The sequence below is a fragment of the Anopheles nili genome, chromosome 2 (assembly GCF_943737925.1).
Source record: "Anopheles nili chromosome 2, idAnoNiliSN_F5_01, whole genome shotgun sequence".
In the NCBI taxonomy this organism is placed as follows: Eukaryota; Metazoa; Arthropoda; class Insecta; order Diptera; family Culicidae; genus Anopheles; species Anopheles nili.
In genome coordinates, this window is record NC_071291.1 from 14,783,355 (window position 1) to 14,802,486 (window position 19,132).

Consider the following 19,132-nt stretch of genomic DNA (forward strand, 5'->3'; position numbering starts at 1 on the left):
CGGACAAGGACAATACGCAAAAGTAAGAAGCGGAGGTCCGAAACGGAAAGCGATGCTTGCCAGGCAGTAATTCGGTAAAGACTTACTTTGGCACCGATTTCAGATCATCGGGTGCATTGGGTCCTAACCTCATATTCTGTGCGGTCAGCTGAGACGACGTGTTGTACGAATCGTAGCTAGAAACGCTGTCGTACGATCCGTTCGCTTTGCTTGGCGTGTTGGTGTTGCTGCCAACCGAAGCAGGATGATGATGACCGGCAGAACGGCTTCCTCCACTTCGATCCAAGGACGTGTTTGCGTTGGGATTACGCTCCAGTGAGCTACCGGTGCCGGCAGCGATCGTTCCACCGTTCACCATCGATGGAAGCGCGGGTCTTTTATCTCCTGGTCCGAGTCCTAGCAGCTGATTTCGGCTGCTGTATTCATCATGTGCAGATGTTGGATCGTGCAACGCATCCGTCGACGATTGCTTGCCATTGCCAAAGAGACGCTCCTGAGCTGATCGTCCAAGTGTACCACCGGAGCTCGAGTTTCGCGACGGCAATGACGATCCTGACGTGCTGGGTGCGCCGGGTGCGTTTGCTGGTTTCGATGCCCTGTCGATGCGAGGCGGTAGGTCCGGAACTAAACAAAATAAAAGCGTGGTAAGTACACCGAGGCCCACAGGTAAATGGCGCAAGTTTTTCGCACTTACCCGTTCCGAAATGGGAACCATTTGATGATCCCTGCAATGGAGGTGCCGGACGGGATGAAGACGATCCGTAGATAGCGTCTTCGGCGGGCATTGGCGCAGGACCATTGTTTTTGCTTGACGAGAACCCATACTTATTGTCCACGGTCATTCGGCGGGAGTGTGGCGCATGTTCGTAAGGATTCTTTATAAGGTGTGTGTGTCAGAAAAAAATGTCGGTTAGTTGTGACGTTTACTACCATGAATTCTCTAATGATCTATCTTTTAGTCACGAAATGGGAGCATGATAAAAATGGATGACGTTAGAAGGTATTATCGATTATGTACACTTGTCGAAGTTTGAACTACGAAGTGATGAATCGAGGTGATCCTCTTTAGGATTCTTTTCTCGCAATCGTCAATCGATAATGATGGGGAATATTTTCAATTTTGAACATGATAAAGGAGCGATAGAGCATATAGACGTAATAATAACATAAATCAAGGGGATGCTGTTAGCTTACCGTGTATGGTGGTGGCATTCCGTCACCGAGTTCTCTATCCCTTTCCAAGTTATCCTGATTAGTGGCAATCGATGGGTCTGAGCTGGATTTCACCAGCTGTGGTAAGTTGCCCAATGAAAGTGACGCCGACGGACCCGGACTCAGCTCCAGATCCGACTCTGGACTCGAGGCGTAGGAAAGACGGGAGGTGGTCATCGGGAAGAGGAAATCGTCGGACAGGGATTCTACGGGCTGCGGGATGACGTTGGATAGCCCAAACGGGGGTCAAACATTCAACGAGGGTTGCATTTATACAGTACGTACGGGACGGGATAGGATAGGATCGTTTTGTTCAAGTACGATGACGATGATGGATAATTATCGTATCGGTCGGTGTGGTTTTGTTGTTATGCGAGCATCAATTATGGGACAGGAATTGAGCGAGCGCGCACACACACACGCGAGCGCGATAGTACAATTTATAGCGTTTGTTTGAAATATATGAATATACGTTTGGCGTTAGTTTTGAAAAAAAAATTTCATTTTCGATTCATCGTGAGCCACAACATTATTGTCGTGGTGTGTCATTTTCATGTAGAAGCGTAGCGTATGTGGAAGGACGAATGAGTATATATATGAAATTAAAAAAAGACAGAAAAAATCACACTGTTAGACTCGTCAATTGTTGAAAATTAGAGAAAACTTAATTAACAAAATTGAAATTAGTATACATCAACCCCTCATTGGGAAATGCAAAAACGGTCATAAATGCTAAAGCGTAATGATAAGTTCATTAGTTGTCTATAATGTGTACCGAATATTTTCACCTAGTTCCGTTTTCCTCATTTACAAGGAAAAAGGTTAGTAGAATTTACCGGTCAAAAACGAAATAACGACCGTAAGCGAACCCAACCGTAAGCATTAGTTATCAATGTAAGCAATGAATTGATCCTGATCATGCACACGATTTCCGTTAACATCGACGGTAGTTAGCCCGTTGTTAGTATCATGCAGGGAGTCACCGCCAGACGACATGTTGCCATTAGTGGTACATTCATTTTGATAGCATTTTTTTACGCCATTGACGGAGTTAGTTCCTTTAGGAATATGGGTGAAGGATCGAGCACGATCGTTCGACTGCAGATGATCAGGATTGTGATAGTACGGAGTAGCGTGAACCGTGGCATTAGCCTTACGAGCTTCAACGTCCACTGTCGTAGGTTGCCCTTCGTCATATAACAACTGCTCAGAGCTTCCGGTTGTTGCCGAGGACGATTTGCCACCGTAAGACGAAGGAGCGTGTAAGCTGAGATTCGAGTGCTGGATGTTTGGGTTAGAATGGTGCAATCCGGTGTGGTAGCCATTTCTCCCCGGTCGTCCTCCAAAGACGGATGAAGTTGGGATATGGACGTCGGGCAGCATCATCTGAGCCCCACTTTCGCTGCCGAGAACGGTCTTCGGACGGTTACTTTGCAGCACGTGCTGTGCAGGATTGGGTGCAGCAGACTGTATAGTGTTAGGTTGATGAGAGAAATGTTGTGGTGGAGGTTGCTGAGCGATGGGCAAAGATGAGAACGCAAGCGAATTATTATAGTTAGCAGCTGGCATCGAGTAGCGATAGGGATTGCGGGAATAGCCACTGGACACTGTCTTGGCCGGTGGTAAAGGAGAAACATAATTGCAACACGACAAAGGACATGGAGGTGGTAAATAGGGTAGAAAAATGTCGGATGCTAGCTCCACCCGCTGTAGAGCAGTGGATTAATGTTGAATGATTAAAAATTGTGTAGAGAACAATGACACGACACGAAGGAAAATTAAGGAACCGTAAAAAAGAGTACCCAACACCAAGTGATAGAATGAAAAAGAGAAAGAAAAAATGTGTTTAAATTAGAAAGAGTTTCAACATTGCGTTTCACCATCGCAAGCAAACAACCACAACACATTGAAGAACAGCGATCTACTACAATCTAGCGTTTGAGTCTGTAATTTTTGTAGAAACAACACGGCAATTGCTTCGCTGACGGAACCTGAAACAGAGAGTCCTTCTACCCACGCCACTGCACTACAAATGGTAACTACTGTCGAAAAACCGAGCCGATAATTTAGAAAACCCGCATAGCGATGAGCTTTTCGCACCACTACCAGTAAGAAAAGATGCGGTTCACCAGAACAGGGACCGTTTACCTTAGTCTCCGACATCCACACGGCACCGCTTTGCTGCTGATCGATGGAGTCCCTCAGCTTCCGGTACCAGGTATCTGGATCGTTCAGATTGATCGTCGTGCTGAAGACGTGCGACCAGACTCGCTCCAGCTTTTGGCACTGCTCAAACAGCTTCTTGCTGCTTTTGTGGGCCGATTTCGGGAGTCCCTGGCGCATCTGCTTGATCGTGTGCTTGGTGTCGGCCTTCAAAAATATCACTATCGGGTAGAACTGCGCGTAGTTCAACCGATCGACCGCGTTCGGCGTCACGTCCAGCAACGCGTGCTTTCCCCGGTCCATGATGTCGCGTATATTCGACAACCGAACGATGCCTCCACACTTAGACGAACCCTTGTCATCGTCCTGTAGCGGCGCGGTGTACTTATCGGCGAAGTCCTTCATTAACCGATCGCGCGCAATGTCCGCAACCGGTCCGAAGATGACGACCGGCCGCACGAAGCCCGGATGTCGCAGGACCACACGCTCGTACGCCGGGAACTTCGAGATGGCGTCCGAAAACACAACGTCATCCCAGTTTTCGCGTGACAACGACTTCGAGCGACGATGCGTCGAGCGGCGTCTTCGGAAGAAGCTAACTCGCGACTCGGAAGCATTTAGTTCTTTCTTGCTGGCGTTGAACTGAACCGTGGCTAGTTCTTCCGCTCGGGCTTTGTTGGGTATGACGCCACGCTGAAGTTCCTGGTGGCCACGTCCGATGCGCAGTACTTGCCAGGCTCCCACTACACCGTTGTACAGCGTGTCTATCACCCGAAACACATCACCCGCCTTGAACGTGAGCTCGCCTTTCGTCGGTGTGTCACAGTGAAAGTGTGTCTTGATGTGGAACGAATCGCCCCGCTGTTGGGCGGTGATGTTGTCGAACTCCTCCTTACAGTACTGCACGATCAGATCGATGCGGTCTTGCAGGCTGAGCAGGAACAGGACGGCTTCTTCTCTGGTAACGCCGTTCATGTCCATATCGTTCACTTTCAGGATTTTATCCCCAGGCACTAGTCCCTGAGCCGATGCGGGACTGTTCTGTTGCACGGCCGTCACAAAAATGCCCACCTCGTTGCCTCCCGTTAACCGGATGCCCACCGAACCCTCCTTCTGGAATGTGATGTACCGTGGTTCGGTAGTCGGTGGCTTCTCGTCCAGTAGTTGGCGACGCGTGGCGTAGAAATCTTCACCTCGTGGAGGCGGTGGTCTTGGCGGTTCGTCTACGACACTGCGCGATCGGGAATGTCCTACGCCATCCGCGGTACGACTCGAAGTTCCCGGGGGTGTACTGGGACGATCGAGCTGCTGCAGTGATATATCCGTCAGAGGACCTCTCGAACGACCTCGCGGTGTTAGGTTGCTCTTGTCGTCAACTAGAAGCGTGCTCATGGCGGACGGTCTCGTTGGAGGTTGCACGTACAGGTTCTGACCCGAGTACGAGCCACCCGGTCCGTTCAGATAGCTATCGTCCATGTTGCTGCAATTTGAGACCTGCGCCGTGTGCGAATAGACGGGCGATTGCATTCCAGAACCAGTTCCTGCTGCTCCACCAACGCCTCCGTAACTTCCGCCGATGCCATTTGGTTCTCGCAGGACCGCAAGTGTCAGACGCTCCTTACACCCGTCGATGATCTTCTTGGCTTCCTTCAGACTCATCGCATCGTTGCAGTTGGTGTTGTGGATGCGCGTGACCAGATCTCCTTCCTGCAGCGAGTATCCGTTGGCTGCGAGTTGATCTTTAGTTTTGGATGATATTTCCTGTTGAGAGAGAACAAAAAGGAACAAGTTCACTCACTGGTGCATCCATCGATCTTGACAGAGGCGCAACAGATCTTCAAGATCCGATACTAACCCGTATGAACAATCTGCACCCAAGGACGATGCCGAAATCGTCCTTCTTGCTCGCCTTCGTGACGATCACTTTGATTTGCTGCTGAGATCCATTATTAAGTCCCAACCCGGTCGAGCTGAGGCTGTGCTGGTGCTGATGCGAATTCATTCCAACACCGGGCGGTACAGGTCCCATCCCACCCGCCGGTCCGGCAGGACCTCCGACTCCCGGACCCGCCATCGGAAGCATGTTTGCGCCCGGAAGTGGATGCATCAGACCATGGTTGGGTACTCGACGTTTCACCATCAGTGTCACGGTGTTGCCACTGTCACGTAACACCTGCACGGCCGTGGCGTACTCTACATTCTCCAGCGACACGCCATTCACCGAAATGATGCGATCGTTTACCCTGCACGAAACGAATGTCGAAAGGAATGTCATCGAATGAGTATGGCGGGTCCTTTTTTGAAAGCTGGAAAGTGTGGTGTACTTACTGTAGTTGACCCTCGGCAGGACCGTTCTTCAGCACGTCGCTTACAGCGATTGATGGATCACCGTTCGCGAAATGTGGATTGTCTCGACCTCCCGACACGGCTATACCAAACCCGTAGCCGGTCACACGGGAAAGGGTCACCGTGCTATAGTCCCATGACGTCCGCTCCACCTGGAATGCACAAGAGAGAGGCGAACCACAGATGCCACATTAGGATAAATTTTGCATAAAAAAACATATCGCAATTGAATGAAGGTAAAAAAGGCAAATACTCGAAAGTGAAAGATATGCCCATAGGAGGGACAAATATGAAATAATTCCTTTTACGCGCGTTTGGAGGGTGAAAGTCGCTCGTACATCGTCACCATGACCGAGCTATTGTAATTTTCGACAATATCCCAAAATCTGCGCAAACTTTCTCCTGCGCGCGCATTTGCGTCAAAAATGTGTAATTCAGTGTGGTAAAGAAAATGGGGTGGATTTTCTTAATTCCCCTATATTCACGTAACTCCCGAACAGCTCACCATGCCGAGGAATCTCTGCCGTGTGCAATAGCCCGCATACGACGCAGAGGATCCCATCACCGTGGTCAACAAACGTTCCCATCCCATATGCCTTTAATCCTGCAACAGAATCTGTAATAGCAGTCGAAGAGAGACGACACATGACAATGCTGGCCATTGATGCAAACAAACTATTTTGTCAGCCAGAATCGGCAGCTGGGAAGTCCGAGGCGCGCACAGGGAGGCCTGTCGATCTTTTTCCTGATGGGAAAACAGACAGCGCGCGTACACGATTTTAATCAAGCTTAATTCAATTAAAACCGAGGATCCCAATGCTGGCCGCTTGCACGACTCTGTCTGGGCACTGGCGCATCCCAAATGGGCCCTGTTTCGGGGTTGCGCCTTCCCGAGGAAAGCCTGCGCCCGTTTGGTGGAATTGAAACGTTCGACTTAATTGCATTCCGCTCGGGAATGTGCACGGTTATGGCGGCATGTTCAGCACGATGAAAACATACACCAGATTCGGTTCGGACAATTTAATTTTCGATCATTCCAGGACCCATCACCAAATTTTATACCAAAATTATACGCCGCTGCAGACGTACGAATAAATATTCATATTCACAATTCGTGGTGCCAGCGTTTGCAAACCTGTTTCCGTTTCAGAGGAGCGTTTTTTCGTCATAAATTAGTATTAATTAGCTGGCGATTGTCTGGGCTGTTCGTGCGTGCAATCATCACGACCGCAGGGGGACACATAGATTGACCGTCGCTATCGGGAATTTACACTTTCACCAGCAGTGTACACGAGCAGCCGCATATACGAGAAGTTCCAGTAGCATTATGCGGCCGGGATCGAACCTTTGTGCTAGCGGGTGCCAGTACCGGGACTGGAGAAATCCATTTCGAGGCAAAAATGCAGCGCGAGATTCAATCGCGCGTGGAGAAAGCATAACCAATTCAGCGATACACAAACGAAAGCGCGATCGGTACACCTGCCACGCTGCCACGGACAGCATCGATATGCTGTTGAGCATAGATATGAACACCAGCTCACGCGATCCTTGGTAGACACAATGGTTAACCCATAGGCTCACTCCAACGGTAATAGGGGGCTGACATGACGATGTGTAATTATTAGATGCTACCGCAACACGAGCCCCACCATACAACGGTGCTGTCAAGCCTCCTAAAGGCAAGCAAAATGGTAGCCTTTTTTGATTGACGTATAAGAAATCGAGGAAAGGGATCACATCACCCCACCGGCTCGTGGAATGGTGGCGCAATCAAGGAAATACGTTTCCCGCATCATTAGCATCGCCATCATTAGCCCGTCGTTATCATTCGACTGGGGTTTGACAAATCGAACCGATCTGAAGTGGCGAGTGTTGAAGGAAAAGGTTTCGAACAAAAAAAAAAGGGGGGAAAACCTCTCGACTAGTTCGACTTTCTTAGCTTTTGTTCCTAACTTGTTGCTCTATGCTCAATCGAAGAGGAATGTGTTTGTTATAATGGGCATTTGATGCGACCGAGTTACACATTTTCCCTACTGTTTGCACAGACCGCAGACAATTTCCACTTGCCATTGTCTGGGATGGTGAAAAAAAAAAGAACGCACGCAAAAGACGAAATTCTCACGACCCCAAAAGTTGAACCTCCCAGTCTGGCCATGGGACACGTGCATAATGACCGCACCGAATGGATTTCGTTCGATTTCATGCAACATTCCTTCTGGTCACCGATCAGCGAGGCTTTGCGATCGATCGCGAATCATGGACGTGAACTGATTTCCTGTGCGCAACCATTAGAGAGAGAGAGAGAGTGACCACAGCGTTGTACCTTCGCGGTCGACGTGATCGGGGAGCCTAACCAACGCCATTACGTCCATGACACAAGCGGGACGTAAAATACAACACCGTAACGGCCACAAGAACGCATCGGAGGGCCTGCCAGGCTGAGGAATACGAGGGTCAAGAAGGGTATCCCTTCGACACTGCATAATGGCATCTAGCGCTGAAGCACTGCACCACCAGAGCGCACGGCGGCCGTGAAGAAAATGTTGCCTTTCTTTTCATGTGGCCATTAGGGAGTAGCGCCTTAGAGGCATGCTTTTTTTTTTGTTCCATTGCTCAAGGGCCCGAGGGGAGCCAAAGCGCCAGGACAGGCGGTGTGTTGTAAGTGGGACGCTAAATGCGAACCTACGAACGGTGGTATCCGCGGCTAATCGGTATGCCGCAAAAGCTCCAACGTCAAAGCGAAGCAATTTAATCGATTGCGCGAAGCGTTTTCATTTTGAGGTTATGATTAGACCACAAAGCTACTCTCGGCGCTTGGCTCCCCGCGTGGTGGTCTTAAGCTATGCTCCAATGAAAATGAAGCAACATGAATCACGGCATTAAACATAAAGCGGGCTTAAAGCTACGATCGGTAAAAGAAACGCTAAATTAACACCTTAATAACGTGTTCAGTATCGACACAAAAGCAGCCATTTCGGTTTGTTCAGGCTTTTCCGATCTTCGCTTCGATTTCACGTGCAAAATCGCGATGCAGCTTTCCGAAGCAAGCGATCGGAATAACAACCGACATAATCGTAATAAGCGTATGTCTGCGTTTAGATAAAATTAATACTTTAGAAATTAAGACAAATACGACAGTGAGCGGTCACGCCCAAATTAGGTATCGCAGGACGTGAAACGAATGGTTCCCAGAGCAGATGGAGGGACGGACGATTAGTCAACTCCCATTAAGTGCTGCTTCGGGGTTGGTTTCACTTTTCTTCTTTCCCACCCGGTTTGCAGGAACCGGAAAAAAGATCGCTTCGATCAGCCGCGGACAAATCTCTAACCCCCCGTTATCTAGCCCCATCGGTCAACGTGGACGTGAAGTCAACTCCAACGATGTCGTGATCGTTCAGGATGACGATCGCTCATTAGCATACGCGCACCCGATCGAACACATAACCAATCCTGGGAGCAGTCCGGAAGCAGTGACCGATTGGTGCCATCGCGGTTGAAAGTGGCCAACGACGTGCGTTATCTTCTGCCTTCATTAGAGCGTGCCCGATGGCGGCAGACGGTCTGATGGCACTTTCACCGTTTTCACGCACTTTTCCAGCCATCGCCGCTGGTTGATGCGGGCTCGGAAAAAGGGGAGATGCTTCGAACCAAATGAGGATCATCACCGTTTACTGGGGGGCTAGTGGTGGTGCTCACTCTCTCTCTTTCTCTCTCTCTATCCACCTCTATCCACCGGAGTTCGTGAAGACGATCGTACGAGGCTCGTAGCGATGCAAAGTATGTTTAATGTGTCAATTAGTACCCAACGTGGTGTTATTACATCACCGTATTGCGGCGCCGAGGATGGGATTTTGAAGTGGCGGATGGAGTATGGCGTGGAAACAAACTACGCCCGGTAATAAGGGAAAATAAACGCAACTGAGCACACACGCCAGTACAATCAAGCTTCATATGGATCGCGAGTGTAAGGGGCAAATTGATAATGAGTCTGCCTCAACTTGGTAAAGATTGATGCCCAGTTAAAGTGGTGAGGTGGAAGAAGACGGGTGAATAATTCAATCAATGTACAATAAATTTTCGTTGCACCATTTATGGGCAGCCCGTTAATTTATCCTTTTGTGGGTGTTCCATTTAAAAAATGTTTTAATCACTTCAATAAATTAATGTGCTATGATGGAGGGATAATTTATGTGATAAATGGACAGAAGATCTCCATCTCTTGGAGGTATTTTTAAAGGCAAGGGCTACGAGGGATTTGGCATTGTTTGTAAGGCTCGCGTCCAAAGACTCTCCACCGTCAACCGCCATGGTGAAGCTGCAAATACAAACTGCATCTCCGAAATGCGTTTATTTGCACCCTGTGTGCACCTGGTGCGGGTTCGTCGCTTGGTTTTCGCATTCCTTCCTCAACACGCAACTCTCCACGGGCTTGGGCCGCCGGTACGGGCAATCGATCGCTGGAACCGACGCAAATCGAGAAGGGACACACCACACCACGTGAAGGAGAGGACATTGTTGCCCCCTGAAGAAGTGGTAAAACTGGTCAGGTGAGTTTTTGTTTCGCTTTTTTTTTCGCCGTTGCTTCAACGCCTTTCGCGCTTCGTTTGCCTCTCTCGCTACCAGAACTCCCTTCTCATTCCATCGAACCCGGTGATCCGCCATGTTCCACCCCACTTCCCTACCCCTCCCTTCATTCACCCTTCCCCAGGGGGGTGGTTTGCGATTTGCAGGCTCCACGCCTTCGGCCGGCGTAGTAGCAACTACGACCATTACGGTTACTACGCCGGCTCGGGGGAAGTGTGCCAAGATTTCAGCCAGCACGATTAATTTATCGATATACATAAATATGTGTATATATTGCTTGTGATGCAAACTCGCAGTGCGGGCACGCGCGACCACGACATGCCACAGGGCACAAGTCGTCCGAGACGAGGGTATTTGTGCGGGAGTCACATTCGCAGGTTCTCCGACTCGTTAGCGACACCGAATGGGTCTGTGTGGGTACACGAGTGAAAGAGAAAGAGGGAGAGGTAGAGACCGAGAGAGAGAGAGTTTCCTCACATATATTTCCTGCTATCGATTACTGTAATCCCAACCCCTAAACCGGGGGTGGTTGGATGCTGACGTTCGTCGCTTATGCTCGCTTGCGTACCACCAATGCCACGACGCCGCGATCTGGTGCTTAGTATGCGCAACAACCGTAGCGAACGCCGAGGCAACAGACGCCTTCGAAGCAGTCGAAGGACACTATCGTTATGTTCAATCATTGGTTCTTTATTTTTTTTGTTACTTCATCGTAAAGAGATCGCATTTTCTTGGAGCTGGAAGGGAGCAGACAAATCAAACCTCAGTCTGGTGACTCTGGTCCTAAAGGTGGATGGAATTGGAAGCAACAGATACAAATGTTAACTTCACGGTTCGCTGGTAATCGATTGATGCGTACCACATATCGTAACAACCTTTAAGTCCCCGCATTTGTCTTTTCAGAGAGCTTGGCAACTAAAAGCAAGAACGAACGTCTCTCAGTGGGCCAGATGGACATCCACGTTCCCTTGTTATCTTAAACAAATAAACGCAATTTTAAGCTGTATTGGCTTAGCCAGAGGCGAAAGATGTTTTACAATTCATTGAGAAAATGAGTGAATTTTTTCAAAAATCAACAAAAAGCAGCCTGAGTGGAGGTAACTAAAATAAATAAAACAACGTCCACCATGAGCTGCGCACACATTCACCCATTTACTGCATGGCTTGTCACATAAACAAGGCGTTGTTGTTGAGAAGACCCATCACATGTCCCCGTAGAAAGAGAAAGGAGAGTAAAAACAAGCCACATCCGATCCAGCAGATTGCAATCATTGCAAACCGCACGATGGCAGGAAGTGAAATGAAGAGACTGCGCGCTACGGACTCCGACTTTCCAGATAAACGAATGACTAATCATGGCTCGTAGAGAGCCGCAGAGCGGCTTAGTGCCTCGATACGCATCGCTAACGTCGCGTGTAGAGAAGATGATAGCGTTGTCGTGGCCTCTCATGCACGCACGATCTGACGATATATGTGCGCAAGGTAACTGGAATCGAAACCACCGGACAGTACGCCGGCCACCATGGTTGGAAAAATTGAGAAAATCATCTCCCCACGCGCACCAGCCCGTGAATCGGTGCCATTGTTTACGATCCGCGCAGCTGCCAGCTTTGCGTTATTTAATCTGACAAACGCTGACGTTTGGCTGGGCGCGATTAAGCCCAAACATCATCCGCATTGCGGCTCAGTAAGGATCTTGCGGACGTTTGCGGAGTAATCGGATTTTTGCCTATGTTTGGATAGCGGGAGGAACGGATGTTTACAAACTGAGTGGATTGAGCAGGATTAATCTTTGCGCTTCGTATGGAATTGTTTTGATTAAGCAAAGTTTTAGTTTCTTTGAAAGCATATAGCAAATTCGTGCCAGGGGATGGTTTCTAACGCATACAATTTAAAACGACCAATAGGTCAATCAAAACTGGTAGCTTTAATTAACTGACAAGGACATCACAACCATCGGTTTCGCCTTAACGTCATTGAGGAATTTATTAAGTCCACCCCCGTAAAATTCGTTGAATTTTGATTTTTTCGAAACAACCCCCTAAAATCCTTTCCCTTCGACTTAGCTACCGCAGCCATCGAACGAACATCACACGAGCCACCCTGAGCCGGACGGATTATGAGATCGTATCATCGTTTCACACCGTTTCGCCCATCAGGTGCCCTTGGGCGATCTCGATCGTGATCCTGGCCACCGTTTCATCCCGTGGAAGTTACCTGCGAGTCACTGTGGAAGTGGTTGTTCGGCAGCGGATTGCCCCCGCCCGGAGACCCGAGCATATCCATCATCATCCTGACGGGCTCGTCTGACGCAAAATGGGCACCAGAAACACACACACACCGCCCACGGTGGGCGCATCAACGACTGCTGCACCGATACTGCTGCTGCTGCTGCTTCTCCTGCACCTCGGGCAGGTGCGTCGTGCACATTCCTTTCGTTCTGCTGCAGGCAATGCAACTCTTACGCACACATACAGACACTAACAACGCGCTATTCTTCGATTCTTCTGGAGCGCGGGGGTGGACGATGCGTTTCGTACGCGAAATTTCACCCCCGATCTTGCTAGGGGTGGCTTTCTATCACTGCGGAGGGAAACCTTGAATTTATAATTCTACTAGCAAGCGTGGCCCGCAAATGGCCGTTAAAATCACGTTCCGCGGGGGTGGAACGATGGTGGCCGTGAATGTGTCAGTGTATGTGTGTGCGTGTTTGTGTGCCCGGGGACACTGGTTTGTTGGGGCAGGTTTTGAACGATGGATGCTCGTGCCACGCGTGAGGGTGAGTTTTCTTCGCGTTTCGTTGCGTTTCAGTGCCTAAAGATCGTTTCACTTTTAATTCCTAATCACTTCTATTTGTTTCTCACTCTCCCTCTCTCTCTCTCTTTCTCTCTGTCTTGCTAAGCAGCTTCATGCGGGTGGAATCAGAGCCTTCGATCGATCCTGCCAACCTGGAAGAGATTTCGGTTCAACTCCGGGTTTAGTTCCTGCAGGGGGTGTGCTTTTTTCCTTCCTATGCCTACGCTGATCCTGCTGACCACGAGCATTCCACCACCGATCGTTTTCTTCATCCACCGAAAGACCAACAACGTCCCGTCGCTCTCTTTCTCGCACGCGTACATACACACACACAACACGAGTCAACACAGTGAACTTGCTTTTTTTCCTTCTCCCTGTGACGAAGGTTTTCCCGGCTGTGTTGGACACAGGCGGGGACGACGCGGATGGACGCCGCCTCAGGACTGGTTTCTTATGCGTGGTGTTTTTATTTTCGTTTCTCGTCTTCGCTTCTTCCTTGTGCGCTTCTTCCCTCACGCTATTCCCTCTGACTAACCGGATTTTTGTTTGTACCTGTTGATCCACACGATTGGATTGCGAGGGCACTCGTCCGTACGCGCGTGTGTGTGTGTTCTTGTCCGTGTGATCGCAACCAGAGAGACAAAGATGGAGAGAGTGAAACACAAGCGAGACTCTACTGTCACCCCCTATTTCGTCACTACCCCATCAACCACCCTTAAATGTTCACTAGCACCGTCTCTTTCTTTTTCCACCCCTACCGTACCCACACGTACACACGTGCACGCGCTTATTATGCGCGTACGCACCAAACGTACGCGGTATGCGCGCGTGATTAAATTTCTATCGGCGCACGGCGCGTCTCCCGTTTGACTCTCGGAGTGAAGAGAAGTCGAAAAAGAATGAACCCCTTGGTACGCCGCGAAGCAAATTCGATGCTTCAAAAAAGGACAATAAGGGTGGGTTTGGCGTTTTGCAAGTTTTCTTTTTCTCTTCTATCGTTCGCTCACTGCCTTCTCTTCATCACGCGATCGAGAGGGAGGACTCTCTCTCTCTCTCTCTCGCGGGAAATCTTGAGAAGCTTTTGGTTTGCCTTTGTGATGGCCTCTCCGAGCGCGCGTTCTCTTCCCGCGGAGAGGAAAAAAAAAGACGAAACACGGCAAGATTTATCTTGTGGCAGCCTTTAAACGCATTGGCCTTATAGTTGGGCGCGTTTTGATGCACTTAGTTCCTGCATTTAAATGCCCATCCGCACTAGGCATGCATTCGCTTTGCTTTCGTTTGTATGACTACTACGATTACTGCAATGAAATTGAGTAGAATTTTGTTCCATGACTCTTCGAAGGACACTATCCTCTAGGGCCCTAAATTCCCAAAGCCACGCACGCATTCATTCACATACACACACACCACAAATAATTCAAATCGTTAACTAAGCACTGCATTCGAATGCACCCCTATTTCAACACCGCAGCGTGAATGGCCGCGCAGGATTCGTATTTCGCGATGCAAAAATTCAAGCTGACGCGTCGCAACGGACTTATGCTGACGAAGAAGTTGTTAAGGCATTTTAGGTGGACGAGCTCTCGCCAGGGTATTCTTTGATTTTTTTTCCTCCAATATTCTCGATTCTCACCCACTCACACACAAACACACACACGTACGCGTTGAGATGAACGCACGAACGAACAGGCTTTGAGATGCGCAGCGAGAAAGCAAGCGACGATAATGGGAAAGAAGGAAGGCGCCGGTGGGCTCGATGGTCACTGTGATCTCCCAACTGCAGCATCCAGAATATTTCACGCACCCAGCATCCTAGCCGAACCCAAGGAGGCCAAATTGCACCAACCTTACACTTCAACACAAGCGGGCTTGTTGGAAAAACGCTCGATGGCGATGGAATTTGCCCGTGTCGGAAAATGTACACCACACACTCGGTCCAAGGCACTGAATAAGGCTTTTGAGGGCCGAAATAAAAGAGCCCACTGGCTAGGCGCGACGATTCCGGTCCAGGCGCAGGACCGCGTGAGGGACTCTCAACCGCTCGACGACACGAAATAAAATGGACGCCACCGCGGCTTTTTCCCCGTTCCAAGCCCACAGAGGCCAACGAAAAAAAGCGCGAGCGAGCTCCGTCCCAAAACACCCAAAGTCGCCACGGCCCAAGCAACCTGGGCAGCCGCAGGAGCAACAGGCTAAGGGCATCAGAGCTTTCCTTCTCGCTTTCGCTGCTGCGTGCTTTGCTGCGATGTTGTGCCCCTTCTTGTTCTTTCATTCGCGCTCTCACTCTCTTAGCTTTTTGCTTTTCCTCTCAGCTCCCTTTACGCACTCACGCTTCAGATGGTGCTGTCTCATTCGTCGCAGGAGAGCAGGTTTTGTGAAAGGGCATAGAACGAGAGGGAACATGTGAAAGGCTGCAGCAGAAAATAAGCAGCATGGCAAGCGCAAACCGACTTTCGACGCTGCATAGGCCATCATATCGCGCCATGCATTCAAATCTTATGCTCTGCAGCCCAACACGCAGCCCCTTAGCCGCAAGAAGCGCGAGCATACGAATGAAAGAAAGAGAGAAAATCTCACCAAAGGAATGCGGGGTGACAAAACATACCCAACGACACACGGGAGAACGAGAAAGAGAGATAGCCACCCCTAAACAGGATAGCAAATGGAGGAATGAAAGATCACTGAGCGAGAAAGCACACTGGATAGAAAGAGAGAAAGCAACCTAAGGAATGAAAAACAATAAGCAAGCTAGTAGGCTCTCTCGCTCTCTCTTATTGAGTGTTTTCTCTCTCTCTCTTTGCATATCCTTTTCTCTTTTCCACACAAAGTCGTCCTTCCGTCAGGGGCGCGTGCGATCATTCGCCCGTTCAAGTTGAGTTGAGCTTTTTTGTGCTAATCTTTTACCCTGGCTTAGCCGCCAGCATCCAGCGGGCGTTTTCGCTCTTCGCATTGCAACGGAACGAAAAGGGCACCACGGGGCGGTGGCCGACCGAAGGACGCTAGAAGGGAAAGATTATGAATTCGCGACAGGGGCCGCTGCGAAACCGAAACAGGCGGCTGCGAGCTTATCGTCTGAGTCACACACGCTGGTTAACGTTTGCCCAGGGAGTGGTTACATAGTGCACAAAAGAAAAAAAATGTTGCGCATACTTTCCACGTGGGAAAAAATGGCTCCTGCTTGAAACTTGAAGCCTGCGGTTGAATGTTGTAACGTAATTATTCGTTGTAAAATTCAAACACAATCTGAATGAAACATTCGAGACATACCAGAACGATCGAACGTACGTGACCCTCTCCTCGATCGTGCCAAATTCTTCACTGATGACGATTGTCGGTGGCTTTCAGCAGGCGCACTTTATTCTCTCGTTCGTTCTCTTCCGCGGATCCGCGAGAATGCACCCATACACGCGAGTGTGCAGAAGAAACAAGAGCCCGCATTAGAAACAGTCTCCTTCACGCTGCACCACAGGGTGTGAATGTAAAAAAAAAATGCCTGCCCAACCAACAACAGCCATCGCTTCGGTTCTTTGCTCAAGTGGTTCAAGTCGCGCGGTTCGATGAGAAAGGTTTTTTTTTCTAATAGAAAAACTACCCTTGGCATGCACGCAACACCCAGGAGGGCCCAGCAAATCCAACCATGCGGTGTACGCATTAGGGAAACCCTTCTCAAATAATAATATTTTTTTTCACTGTTGCTTGCGTTATCTACAATCCATCGAAGCTTATCATGCACAGAACGAACATCGATAAAGAGGGGTACATTAGATCTCAAATTTACGTTGCGTTGTCATGTTTTCAGTTATCTATCCATCTTTGGTGCTCATAAAATGATGATTTTCGATCGATCGTTCGCATGTATCGTGTGCAAAACGGGTGATCAAATGGTGACATTACATCTCAATATATTCTTCTTAAATTCTTCCACAAAAATAACGTACCTCAAGCGTTACGTTATGTACAGCAATTTGCCCGTGTCGTGCAAACTACATTCACCCTTGCTGTCTGATGGGCCCTCTCGTAAGCCGAGCACAAACTCTACCAAAGTTTGCCAGGCACACCCGTGAGAGATGGGAAAATCGGCTAAAAATATACGTCAATATTGACTGGCAAGGCGCGAGCCGCCAATGCAAAAAGGCTCTCCCTGGGACCGGGCCTGTGTGCTTTCAAAGACTTCTACTCTCCGTCGAGCGTGAACCATCGACGGCGAATTTTTGGCTGGCTGGGCGATTGAATTTACATAAACGAGGGTTTCGCCTCACGCCATTCGTCTCACTCTACCCAGGGCCAGAGTTTACACACTCGACAAAAAAGTGCCCAATTCCTCTTCACACCCAACGCCGTGGAGAGCTTTGCCGCAGTGGAACGAAAGATTTTAACGCCCGACAGTGAGGCGAGCGGTGGTGGCGAGAAAGACACGAAAACCTGGGAGGAAAGGTTGGAGAATTTTTGGCACACTCAAACAAAACTTTAAATCCCATCGCCTTGGGTCCCGCCGGCTTTTGGCCCTTCGCGTGTGCGTGTGCGCTTGGGCGTTATCCTTGCCATGACAAAGAATGTAATTCCGGAAATGGAATGCATGGTTTTGGTGGCCATCTTTTAACACACCCAGAAAACCCATTTCGGGACCGGTTTATTATCCGTTCTTTGTTCCGTTTGCATTCCGTTCTTTGTTTTCGGTGTGTTCTTATGTGAGCATGATATCTTAAGCGAGCATTACCGAAACATCGCTTGACAATTGGCCAAATGGTTTCCACAAAAACTAACACCTATTAACGACAGAGAGAACTCATTTCCGAACGCTTTGCTACAGCACTACAGGTAATTAAACCCCAGCCAAATCTGACTCACTTCCCCAGCCAGTGAGCGAAACATAGCCCACAAGAATGCTACCGTATCCAATATCGGTTCCAATCGGCAGCATAGATCTACAATGAAAAGCAGCTGCCAAACAGAACAGCAACCACTCCCCTAATGCTAAGGTGTGCGAGAAACAAAGGCAGCCAACATTAAAAAAAAAGGTTAAATTCACCCTACCTTTGCCGACTTTCGCTTGCCGGCCAATCCTGCGCCCACCGGGTGGATGTACTTATCATTAATCATCTCGAAGATTTCGGCCGGCGTTGGAATTTTGACCCGTCGGAAGCTACCACTCAAGCCCCGCCGTTGCTGATGGTGTGAGAATGGCCCGGTGGAACATATTCCCGGGGCTGCCGTAGGAAGAATTTGTCGTGTTGCTCTGCTGCGATTGGCATCAGTGGCACCGTAACCGAGCGGTTGTGCCATCGGAAGTGGTGGAGGCGCAGGAGCCGGTGCTGGTTGTCCTGGTTGATAAGGCTTTGGCCCTGGACCGCTGGGAAACCCATTATCGGCCATCGGATAGCGTTGCTGGTGACCGATGGTAGGCGTAAAGTTGCGACGATCGAGTGTCATTGCGTATGGTGGAAATGCTGACGTCATCGTGCCTGGTGGCCCGCGAAATGTTGTCACACGGCCATGAGGAGCAATCGTCGTTTCTTGAGCCACGCGGTTGAAGCGTTGATGCTGTTGCTGTACCGATTGCATACCGTTAGGCGCTAACGCTTCACGATGCAGATGATCAACGCTCCCGCCATAGCGGAGTGGTGCATTTCCGTAGTTTGTGTATCCTGCGGCACCCACATTGTTGGGTAGTCCAAGTGGATGAGCCGACTGGCCGTAATAGGGACCGTAGCCGTACGGTTGCATGGCCTGCTGATACGTTGCGCCACCAAACGACGCAGGAAGGGTGCGAAAACGCGCCATCCTGTCGACATCGTCCCCTCTTTCGTGGTGTGCTGGGGTTGGTGCCGTCTTGAAAAAATGCTCCGCCGGGTAAAAGTTTTTCGTCGTGATAGCGGACGAAACATACGAGTTGCGTTTGCGTTTTCCCTTCAACGACGCCGAGGACGATTTCCGACGGTGGCGATGGCTGTTACCGCCCCCACCACCGGTTCCGTCTGACCCGTGGCCAGACGATTTGACAACACTCTTGACGCCCACATTTGACTTCGTA

The 19,132-nt window shown here is 49.5% G+C and overlaps 1 protein-coding gene across 1 annotated transcript in view; it reads right to left on the reverse strand.

Annotated features, from left to right (window-relative positions):
* Positions 1-19,132, reverse strand: part of LOC128721355 (tight junction protein ZO-1) — a 44,419-nt gene that overhangs the window by 9,399 nt on the left and 15,888 nt on the right. Inside the window, exons 5-10 of the mRNA XM_053815098.1 lie at positions 5,704-5,873; positions 5,231-5,618; positions 3,361-5,136; positions 1,195-1,425; positions 695-875; positions 87-624 (exon numbers count right to left, since the gene is read on the reverse strand). Of these exons, the coding sequence (XP_053671073.1) occupies positions 87-624; positions 695-875; positions 1,195-1,425; positions 3,361-5,136; positions 5,231-5,618; positions 5,704-5,873 (3,284 nt within the window). The remainder of the gene's footprint in view (positions 1-86; positions 625-694; positions 876-1,194; positions 1,426-3,360; positions 5,137-5,230; positions 5,619-5,703; positions 5,874-19,132) is intronic.